General features: G+C 45.2%; 1 protein-coding gene across 7 annotated transcripts in view; it reads right to left on the bottom strand.

Moving 5' to 3' along the window:
- Nucleotides 1–5,091: 5,091 nt before the first annotated feature.
- MAGI2 (membrane associated guanylate kinase, WW and PDZ domain containing 2) overlaps nucleotides 5,092–11,676 on the bottom strand; it is a 1,351,061-nt gene continuing 1,344,476 nt past the window's right edge. For 5 of the 7 annotated variants that reach the window (XM_032873261.1, XM_032873263.1, XM_032873262.1 and 2 more), the window contains one exon: nucleotides 5,092–8,061. In XM_032873261.1, coding sequence (XP_032729152.1) covers nucleotides 7,391–8,061 — 671 coding nt within the window. In that variant the 3' untranslated portion in view covers nucleotides 5,092–7,390. The remainder of the gene's footprint in view (nucleotides 8,062–11,676) is intronic. The other 2 variants (XM_032873266.1, XM_032873267.1) reach the window with 1 other exon arrangement.

Raw genomic sequence — 11,676 nt, 5'->3', positions numbered from 1 at the left:
GTGTTATTTTGTCACAATAAGAATATTGCAGTTGGAGTCCCTGGGTATACATCTGTGTTCATATGCAAGTCATGTGTGGGTGTACACGTGTGAGTTTGTGTGTGTGTGTACATACACAGATATACATGATGTGTGCATATATACACCGTACATATATTTTCTTGGTTTTTATCCTGTAGCTGCTCATTTGCCCACATGAGCTTGCTTTGAAGCACAACTAAAGGCATCTCCAAGGTGGCAATCCAGATCAAGAAGCCAGAATCCAGTGGTTCCCACTAATAAGAGATAACACAGGAGTAATTGGAAGGTATGCCACGGAGTCGTGCGACCCCTGCTAACGTTTAACCTGTGCAAAGTGTGTGGACAGGACTATCGGTTTTGAAGTCCTCCTTCTGTGAATTTCTCCATGTTCTTGGCAGTCGAACCACTCGCCGCTCACTTTCATTCTCTTCATTCTCTTAAGGACTCGGATCCTACCACGGCTCACATCTTTCCCAGTGGCTCCTGGACGTTAGGTAGAAGGCAAACCTTTCCAGAATCCTTGCTTGCTTGCTTAAAAGATTTTATTTATTTATTTAACAGACAGAGATCACAAGTAGGCAGAGGCAGGCAGAGAGAGAGAGAGACAGGGGGAAGCAGGCTTCCTGCCGAGCAGAGAGCCCAATGCGGGGCTGGATCCAGGCCCCTGGGATCATGACCTGAGCCAAAGGCAGAGGCTTTAACCCACGGAGCCACGCAGGCACCCCTCCTTGCTTTCTGTAACGATGTGCTCTGCATGCTGATACGTATGTGGATGTGTTTATAAGGTGTAGGACGTCTCCCCTCCCAAATGGTCCCATCTCAGTCAATTATTTCCATCCCTGGGAGTGAGTCGCAGCAAGGCTCTGGGGAGTTGGTGCCCAAGTCTTACCTTAGGCTCAGTCTCTCATCTGAACGTCATTCTCTTTGGCGCATGTCCATCTTTTAAATCTACGATTATTGGCTGGATGAGTATTTCCATCTGGGTGACCTGAGAACCCCTCACCCTTTGTATATCAAAAAATGTAATAATGTCCCTTCTAGATCAGTCCTCCCCTCACCTTCTTTTCACTCAGGCTTGGGAGTCTGTGATTGTCCCTGAGTTTGCATCCAGTCAGTCAGGGAGGCCTGCGGCTTCTCCCTCCTTCAGAGCCCTCCTGTCTCTCCCCTCCATTCTGGAGGCTCAGGTCTCCTTATATCTCACCTGATGTTAGCCCCTGCCAGTGTCTCCCTCCTCCACTTCACCCTGGACAGGCCTGCCAGGACTTCCTCCCACAGCCAAGGGTTGATTTTTTCTTTTCTCTGCTTAGAAACCTTTAACAACTCCCGAATGTTCCTAATGGCATTTGTTATCTGCCTGGAACTACCTCTGTTTAATCTTTTTCCTCCTCCTGCCCCTCCCTCCATCTCTCTCTCTCTCTCTCTCTCTCTCTCTCTCTCTCTCACACACACACACACACACACACACACACACACACACACACACAGTCTTAGTCAAAATAAGCCATTCATAGTTTCTCTAACGTATCTCTAAGTTCCTTAACTCTGACTTTGCTCATGCTGATCTCCCCCTTATACCTCATCTGCCTCTTGAAATCCCACCCACCCTTCAAACCCAACATATCCAGGATGACAACTATTCCCACATCCTACCTAATCCCACTCTGTCTTGGGTTAAATTGTCTTGGTCTCCTAACTAGATGATAGGCACTCTGAGACTACAGGCTGAGTTCTGTTCCCGGTAATGTTTTATAGATGGCAGATACTCCACACTCTTTGTAAACATTTATGAAACTGAGTTAAGTCGGTTTGTCTTATGGAGGGACCTTGTTAGCACATGTAGCCCCTGAAATAGTTTTTATAAAAATCTAGATCCCATTTCATTTTAAAATTAACACCTGCATTTTTTTCCCACAAATTTCTTGCAAAGGATTTGTCTTCTCTTGTATGCATGCTTTAAATGTGCCTATTTAAGCCTTGCATTTGCAGACATAACCTGTTAATCTGTGGAAAACACCTGCCACATAACCCAATGGGCAAAGCCATTCATTGTGGCCAAGCAAGACGGATAGCCATCACACATTCGCTCAGAAAAAGTGTGACTTTATTTTCAAATTCAGTAAATGTGGGCACTAAGTTTTAGATGGAAACGCTATCAGGGCTTCTGGAGGAAGGCAGGCATTGCCCACTTGAACATATCTTACAGATGCTCTCTACTTTTCTCTCTTTATTCTCTTGCAGGAGGGCGGCGTTCTCCAATCGTCTCTTTTACACCCCGAGGTAATGTACCCTAGTGAAATGTGGGATCAATGAGAAGCCCACCTTGCTTCTCTAATGGAAAGGCACCTTGGACTGGGCAGGTGGCGATGAGGAACTGGCCGTTGTCTATCCGTTTGAAATGCATGAAAATAGAAGTTGAATTTCTGAAAATGAATTTCACTGAAGTTCTCCCTGCCTGTGTATGCCCTAAAACGTCTCTTTGTACCCCAGGAATGTGTGCTTCTCAGTGTGAAGGCAGTTGACCCAGGATGAAATCACATGGATACACCTTGTTAGACTTTTCGAAAATGGACCTTCCACGGAAGAAGGAAAGTCAAAGGTCACTTTGTTGTTTCTTCAAGATTCCCAGCTTCTACCAGGTGAAATCATTCCCCGAGAGGCAGTTTCATCAAAGAAACGATCCCATCAAACTATTGGAACTCTTAAAAACCCAGCCGACTCTCCTGTGTGGTTGCCGGTTACTCTCCTCTGAGTGGTAAGACACGCTTACGTTGCTGTGGAGTCCCTATAACTGAGCTGTCTGGGTGATATGCCCCCCAGTGCCCGGCAAGGGGACGGCTTAATTCTGGGATGTTGCTCCCTTGTTTATTCCCAAATGCTGACCACCACAGCATTACCTTAATAATCATAACCATACCCTTTACCACATTTAATTGGTGCCCAATTAAGTGCACTAAACACAATGTAGAACTCATCATGAGACTTAGTACCCTTCCTATTATTAACCTTGGAAAGGACTCATGTGATTTTAACAGGAACCTGTTTGGCACTAGGGTTGTCTGAAAAAGAATCTTTGTTCAGTCCAAATTCTTCGGCAATTAGGTCATTTGATTTTGGCATGAGTTGGGCCTGAGAAAGAGTCCTATGAATAAGGCAGGGCAGACTCAGCTTTGGAGAGCGCCAAGCTCACATAGTTTGAGGCAAACTCATCAAGAACAAATAATAAGGGGCTCCTGGGTGACTCAGGCGTTATGCGTCTGCCTTCCGCTCAGTGTCCTGGGGTGGAGCCCTGCATCGGGGTCCCTGCTTCTCCTTCCCCCACTCCTCTTGCTGGTGTTCCCTCTCTCACTGTGTCTGTCTCTGTCAAATAAATAAATAAAATTTTTAAAAAATGATAATAAAATTTCAAATGGCTTCAGTTGTTCCGCTTCACAGCAAACCACCTCTAGAGCAAGAGCGCGATCAGGTTTCCGGCAGAGAGCCTCCCGCTCAGAACACACATTTGAAGTTATTCCGGCACGTGTGGACTGAAGAGCCGCATGCTTTTCCATCTCCGGGGTCTGTATGATCCACTGCTTGAAAGGTGAATCAGACCCCGATAAAAGCAAGCAAGAGGTTCTCTGCTGAAAGTCTGGCTGTGGTTCTAAGATGGAGGCTGCAAATTGGGGGCCTGTGAGCCAGACCTGGTCTGCAGATGGTTTGTGGTCGTAGTGTTTTGTCTTCTTGCTCAGTGTTTCTTAACAACATGAATTAAGCTTGTCAAACTATAAAAACCACAAAATTTCAAATAAAAAGCTGATTTTTTTTTCTTCTCTTGAGAAACTGAAAGGCTATTCCACAGTGGACTTGGACCTGACAAAATGACAGCTTTAGAGGTGGGACATACTTGTCCGTTGGCCCAGTCCCCACCTGGCTCTCTCCATTTTCTCCTATTTCCTGCCTGACCTTGAAGCCATTCGATTCAAGGTAATGTCCTTGTCCAGGCCCGGTGCCTCACTGGCCTCAGGGTACTCCTGCTGTGTCCCTGTTCGAATCCCTTCTTCGGTCTCTGAATTCTAATCTCTTTGATGGCCTAATGATGTTTATATTTTTTTCTTTTAAAATAGTAGTTAGCTGTGCATCATTAATATTTACACCCCATCTTGTTTACCACATTGTTTTATAAGTCTCCTGCTTTTTTGCCTTGCCCCAGGCCTCTTTGATTAGTTCATAAAGAATGACTTATATTTATTACAAATACCTTCGCTTTTGTGCTTGATTGCACACTTCATGTCAGCTTCTTCCCTTTTCTAAAAGTGGCATATACTTAATTAAAAAAAAATTAATAGTGGAGTAAAAATGGTCAGTTTGGGAATGTTAGGCCCCCACTGATATCAGTGGGAAGTCCAAAGAGGACTAAGATTGAAAGCTGTCTCTGTGGACTGTGCTCTCTGTGATGGGGGGGTTCTCGTCCTCCTAGTACAGACCTCTCTTCTCCCCAGTGTCTGTACTGTAGTACATTGCACAGGTTATATTTAGACGTTCATATTGGACCTCTACACTACTGTTCACTAAGTGTTGGCTTCTGCATAAGCTCCTTGGGATTTTACAGGAAAAAATGTCAGAATTAAAAGGAAAAAAATGTGATGGGATTAATTGTTGATGGATACCCAAAATCCTTTTTGAAAAAAAGGCACATTATATCACTCAGGATTGCAAGCAACAGAAGCATACTACCAGTTCATAAATGATGTAGTTAGCCAACAGGCAAGTACCAAATAGAGTGTCTTTGAGAAAACTCTCCATTTACTTGGGGAAAAAAAAAAAAGTTTGTTTTTTCGTTTTTTTGTGGTTTTTGGTTTGTTGGTTTGTTTTTCCTGTATAATTCCACTGCCTTTAGATTCAAGTTTGAAAAAAAGTCCTGTTTGGGGGGGCATTAAATTTCCACTCAAAAAAAACCCCCAAAACAACAACAACAACAACAACAACAACAAAAACCCCACAAAAACTATTAAAACAGTTTGAAAAAATTAACTCCCAGTAATTCGTTACTTCAAATTAACACACAGCCTATATAGTTGGAAAAAGAAAAGGTTTTTGGATATATATTTTATTTGACAGTGTTTTAGAATATCATACAGTAAACAAGATTTCTGTAAAAGTTAATTTATCCATAGTGGTGCGTTTCATAAAAATAGTTGCTCACTTACAGTCTTTCTGTGACTATTAATACATGGAATTATATTTATAGAGATACAGCTGTACAAGGTAAATTCACAGCTAACACTACACAGAAATATTATTTGGAATGGGATTTAGATGATGTGCTGTCTTCACAGGTTATGGATTACAGCCGCATAAAGCAATTACTGCACAAGTAGTAGCTGTGAACTGTGCAAATTAGAGTTTATGCAAGCGTAATCTCAACTTTTTTATCCTTTTGTAACACATGAAAAATAAAGGTCAGAGGATACAGTACCAGGACGTGCAGCTACACTACAGAAGCATTGTCCAAAACCAGATTCAATAAATTAATGGCAAACTATACTGGATTTCTAGTCCAGGGGAGAAAGACTAATTGAGATTAAACCAAAAAGTACTGTAAACTGCTACATGTGTTTGTGCTTTTGTTTATGATGAATGGATTCCATTTTTGGCAATTGCTTTTACAGGCTGCAAGATTCTTCACTTGAGGCTTTCGACCATATTCTCCTCTTGTCAAACAACTGAACTACTCCTATGCCTGATGGAAATTAAATGGCTAGTGCTCAGGTTACTGCAATTTACAGAGATGGAAAGTCAACGGAGGGAGGCTATTATGTGTGACCTTGGGTGATGGACCTGATCTCCTGTTTTACTTATTTGACTGCAAGTTCAGGGAGGTGAGGCTTATTTGCATTTGAACTCCTGTAAGGGCCAGTATCTGGGAAGGATGAAGCCTCATTCATTCAGGACAAATTAAAAAAGAAACTGCCCTCAGAAACAGTTTGCCTTTTAATATGTGTAGCTACAAATAAGTACCAATGGATAATTAACTGAAGGTAACATTTTACAAAGGAATATTAAAAGGGCAGGGAAGAAAGGCAAGCCTTAGTATTCTGCCAAGGGATCAACCATAGATCAATGAAGATAAACAGAAACATCTAGAAGCTGCTAAAGAAATTTAAAAACAGCAAAGACTACAAAGACAAAAAAGCAAACCAAATGAAAATAAAAGGAGAAAGAATAAGGTAAGAATAAAGCAGAAAAGAATGCTAAAAGGCTCACGTTCTTTTATGAAAATAAATTGGCCATTGTATGATTTTTGAATATTAGGGATCCATTATAATCTGAGAAATATAGGAGAAACACTTTGCCTCTGCTCTATCAAAGTGAAAATGAAATACTGGAAAGGGGGTTTTAAAAAAGACAATAAAATAAATGAAATAGAACACTGCTGTCAAAGAAGCTACTATCTTTGCTAGCCTGAGACAATAGGAAAGCCTCTTCATAAAGAAACTGCAGCCTTGCCAATCTTGATTAAACAAATTGTGGTCCTTCAATTATAAAATGCATATTTTAGATGAAAACCAATTAAGATCTATGAGCTAAACTGCAAAATTCTGACTTATGGCAATCTGTTCCCTAAGATACAATTTTTTTAAACCTTTTTTTCCTACCACTGAAAATGTACAGAAATATGATTTGATCACAGAAATGGCAGTAAAAATGGCATCACACCAATGAATTCACTAGATTTCTAACTCGTCCTGCGGTATGCAGGGAACGTTGCTGCTAATACCGGTGATGGATGCCACGGGTGAGCCATGGAAACATGTCATGGGCGAACAGTTCCGAATGTTTCAAAGAAACCTTTTAACCCCTGTCTAGATATGTCGAGAACAATTTATTTACAACTCTTTAGATCAATTAAAAGATATAATCTTGTCTCAGTTTCAGCTTGCTCCGTGCAGTTTGATTTTTAAGGCGATATTCCAGTTTGTGATTGCTCTTAACTTGTCCAGTTTCTTGATATTAGAGTTTGGATAGCATCCAAATCCTTCATGCAGTGGGGGTAAAAATTTTTTTTCTCTTTCTTTTTTTTTTTTCTTTTAAACTAAAGCTACACTGCACTGTCTCTCTGTGATGTTCTTCACGTTATTTTGGTTCTTCCATAGCTGCCAAAGCCCCCACAATGGAACCAAGGGCTTTAGGATCAGTTTAGGTCTGCGCGTGGACGCCATGCCGCCCATGCTCGCTGGACACGTGGGACTTCACATCGATGCTCCCAGGCCTTGGTGCCTCGTGGATCTATGCGTGTGATAGTGAAAATAAATTAAAACGCCGTGAGACGGAACCTAAGAAGAACGGCCTGCAGGCGTCGAGGCGGGGCGGCGGGCTGCTGCCGCGCGGCTCATCTGCCCGCAGCCGAGGCGCCCGGCTTGAGGACGCCCGGCAGCTTGTCGGAGCCGGGCACTTTCCAAGGCCCGGGCGCCACGGCGGCCTTGCGCGTGGGGGCGCCCCCCGGGGGCCGCGCGCCCTGCCGGGGCCCCGCGCGCGCGCCCGCCCTGCCCTCCGCCTCCCGCGCGCCCGGCCGCTCGGCGCCACCGCCACGGCCCGGGCCCGCGAACGCAGGCGCAGCCCCGGGGCCTTCGCGCCGGCCGAGCTCGGGGCCCGCCGAGGTGCGGGGCCCCTCCTTCCCGCCGGCCCGCGCCGCGTCCGCCGCGTCCGCCGCCGCGGGCCCAGGCGCCCTGGCCTCCGAGGAGGACCTGCCGGCCTCCCGCCCCTGGCCGCCGGGCGCGTCCTCGAGCCTCGGCCGAGCGGCCCTGTGCGGGCTCGCCGAGCGCTCCCTCTGCTCCCCGAGGCGCTGCTTCTTCTGGCCGCCGGTTGAAAGCTCCTTTGGTTTCCTAACGTCGTGTTCCCTTTTGATATCCCAAGTTGGGTCTGGGCCTATCTGGTGGGAAGGGTCGGAGGGTGGGGCTGGATGTGATGGAGAGAATGGAGAAAGGACGTCCTCGAGGGAGACGCCTACTTCCGGCAGACCTGGGGAGGCGGCAGCGGGTGAACTCCAGGAGTTGGGTTCGTCTGTGGGACAGGAAGCACAGGCGTTAGGAGCCGCGCCGCGCAGCCCTTGCACGCTCCCGCGACCCCTCGCTACGGTAGGGACGAGAGCAGGCGGCCAGGGGCGACTGCTTTCAAGGTCCCGAGCCATCGCCACTCCCACCCTCACTGCCAACAGGGCAGCCCACCCCCCCGTGGGGGCGGTGCTGTGTCCCACCCCCGCGCCAGACTTATTTTCCCCACCTCCTTCCCTCGTTGATGAATCAGGATGGGCATTGCTAAGGCGGGGCCTAATCTATCCCTTCGCCTTGGCCCTTACTAACTCCCTGGGGTGTCTTCAGATCTGACAGCCCGGTGTGGTATCTAGCTTTGCAGCACCTGAATCAGTGGTTCTCAAACTCCACGTCGGAGTCATCTGGGGTTGGTTGTGAAAAATACAGATTCCCCGGGGGCGGCTTGCAGAGATTTCAGGAGCTCGGCGGCGGGGGGGGGGGGGGGGGGAGGGCAGGAATTCCCCCGCATTTTTACCAGGCACCCCGCTGACTCTGAAGGTGGTCCAAGAACTGAGCTTTGAGAAACATTGGTCTGAGTCCTCTGGAAGAAGTTGGGACAGTGACTTTCAACCATTAGGTGTCACTCAAAGCATAATCACCACCAGATAGTCTCAGAATTTGGATAAAGTCATCAAAAAACATTTACTCTTGTCTTTTGGAAATCATTGTCCTTAATTCTTTTGGGTAGTTCTGACATGATAGCGGGGCCAGACTAAGATAAATGAATCTTTTTAGGAAGCCTAGTTTCAACATTTATTTGGGGTTTCAAATCTCCCTACTTTGAGAAAGGATTTGAGACAATGTACAACAAAACACAAAAGAGAATGATAAAAATGAGAATTTTTTTTTAAAAGCTGGTCAGAAGCCAAGCAGGAGGACAGACGTGTTAGGAATCTGAGATGAGTTAGTGACTACTATGAGCACTAACGTGACCCTTGAGCTTCTAGCTACTAAATCAAAATTAAGGCAGGAAAACCCAATACAGTCATCCCTTGATATTTGTAAGAAATATGTCCCAAGACCTTTGGAAATCCTCAAATTTTGAAATAGCTTTCTAGAGTGTCAGTTCCCTTCACAGAGCATATGCTCATGAGTAGGAACAAAGAAACCACACTGATGTCTGAATGCTAGGTGGCAGGAGAGGCTCCTCACCAGCTGAGACTCAGCCCCACACACCAGCCTCAGTGTCTGTGAATCAGTTCCTGCCACTGTAACATTATATGTCACAACTAGAGGCCCTTATTCAGACTCAGTCCATGAAAGTTTAAAATTTGAGGATGCTTATTTAGTACTTTTGATGCTGATTTATAAAGCGATAAGGAGAAGAAGGCAGTGGGGTTGATGGTTCCAAAAATTCTGGGCCACCTGTACAATAGCAAATCAATTATAAAAAGTTCCTCCTTTGATGTGGTATTTGATGGGAGTATTTAGGGCTCAGTGTTCTTCTCTTCCTTCTTTTCAGAGATATATCTATTATCATGTTCACATAGTGAGTAAAAAGTCCTGGAAAAGCATTAGAAGACCTGGAATCCAATCCTGTCTCTGGCATTTACCAAGATGTGATTTTGGATCAACTACTTGATCTCTCTGAGCCTCATTTTCTCCTTTTATAAGGTGAGGATGAAATGTTTACCTTGTAGAGATAAGACACTCACTTTCAAAGGGAAAAACACTTCGCAATGGGAGGATTATAACGATTTTTTACAAATAGTTGAATCAGATTTCTCTTCTGAGTCCCACCAGCTGCCCCCACTAACTAGCATACTTGTAGGTGAGGTTTTGAGTAAGTGCAGTCAATTGGCCGTTCCCATCTGCTGTGGTTCCCAGGTGTGGTTTTGCTCTACCCCAGGTAGCCTTGGCTACTTCAAGGAATATTCGAAAATCCTTAAATGCAAATGTTTTTGTTGAAAATTGGAGTATGTTCTGCTTCTGACTGGCTAGAATTTGAAAATTGAACTGTTATAGCAAATGACAGACCGTGGCAACTCCTTCATGTAGGAAGATGTTGCCTGAAAGAGTTAACAGCGGTCTTCAAAAGGCCTCACTAGAGGGTAGCTGTGCTATGGTAGTCTCTAACTCGGACCATGGTAATGCTATGTCACATTTTAGTATCTGTTCCCAACATCCCCCCCGCCCCACCTCTGCCAATTCCATCACGGGTGGCCGAGTCAATTAGCTGGCCTTGAATTACTGTGAGATACGAGGAGGTTGATATTATTCACACCATTTCCTGAAGGAGGAACTGAAGCAGAGAGGTTAAGTAATTTGACCAAGATTACAAAATGGGTCAGCCAAGAGTAAAACATTGGGTTTCTTTACTCTCTTTTACTTACTGAGAAAATTTTCCTATTGGGATGCCTTGCAAATAGGATCAAAGCATGTGAAATGGACATGCTCAGTGGGCGCTACGGCCCAGCAGGAACCAGACCCCATCATCACGGAACAGTATGGTTAGCATCTATTTCTGCACATCTTACTCGTGACAGTAAACTAGGAGGTGAAATCAGTCAAAATACAAAGATCCAGGATACTCTTGTTGTAAAACGATTTCTTAAGTATTTGTTTATAGATCATTAAATTCTTAGTCGGACAAACTGAAAGCTAAAATGTCCCAGCCAGTACCAACTGAGAGTACTAGTCAGAAGTTACAATGAACTGGATCTTAAAGTAACAGGATTTAAAGGATGGACATTTACGTAAGTGATTTAACAGTTTTCATTTTTCTGCACTCTTTCCTTATTTCCCCATCCTGGTGAGCGGCAAAATCATCACCTGGAGTCATTCTCGATTCCTTTCTCTCCCTCACAGATGCGGTCTGCCCGCACGTCTTACTAGTCTTAGCTTCAAGTACATGTGGACTTTGTCAACTGAGGTTTGTCTTCCCTTTCACCACCCAAGGTCAAGACCCTGGGCAGGGCCTAGGCAGATGCAACCAGCGTGGGCTGCCCAAGATAATCACGGTGAAAAGAAGGCCATAGTGTGGACATCTTTCCTAGACCCTTAGCAATACTGTTCAAGACAGAGAATTCAAAAAACGAATTTCAGTGTTGTTCAGGCAGGAGAAGTTACGTGTAGGATACTGTGAACCCCACGCCCTCTCCGGAGCTCGGAGCTCAGGACAGCTAACCTGGTTACTTTACCCAAGGGATGCGCCTGCCATGCTGCTGTTTCTCACAGGGGCAGCTCCAATAACCCACTCTTGTCTCGACTCCTGGTCTCGCCTACCTCTAACGATTCTCCACACAACACCCACAACAACCTCTCTGCGACACAAATTAGATCATGCCATTCCTTCGCTTGAAACGTACAGGGGATTCTTACTGCTATTAGATTAAAATCCACGAAAACCGGCATGATCTGGCCCCTGCCAGCCCCCTGAGCGTCCTCTCTATTTATCTCTATTTATTCTCTGTTCTCCACCCACACTGGTCTCCGTTCAGTTCCTGAATGCACCCAGCGCATTCTCTACTCTGGGAGGTCACTGCTGACTCTGGCCCAGAAGGTTCTCTGCCCGGCTCTTAAATATCGCCTCCAATCCAAGGTAGATATTCTGCTGTCCTCAGGAGCATCTTGATTTTATCTCCTC

The sequence above is a fragment of the Lontra canadensis genome, unplaced genomic scaffold (assembly GCF_010015895.1).
Source record: "Lontra canadensis isolate GAN:19392208 unplaced genomic scaffold, GSC_riverotter_1.0 scaffold48, whole genome shotgun sequence".
NCBI classification, from domain to species: Eukaryota; Metazoa; Chordata; class Mammalia; order Carnivora; family Mustelidae; genus Lontra; species Lontra canadensis.
Note: the sequence above shows the minus strand (reverse complement) of the source record. Positions and strands in the feature narration are given on the sequence as shown.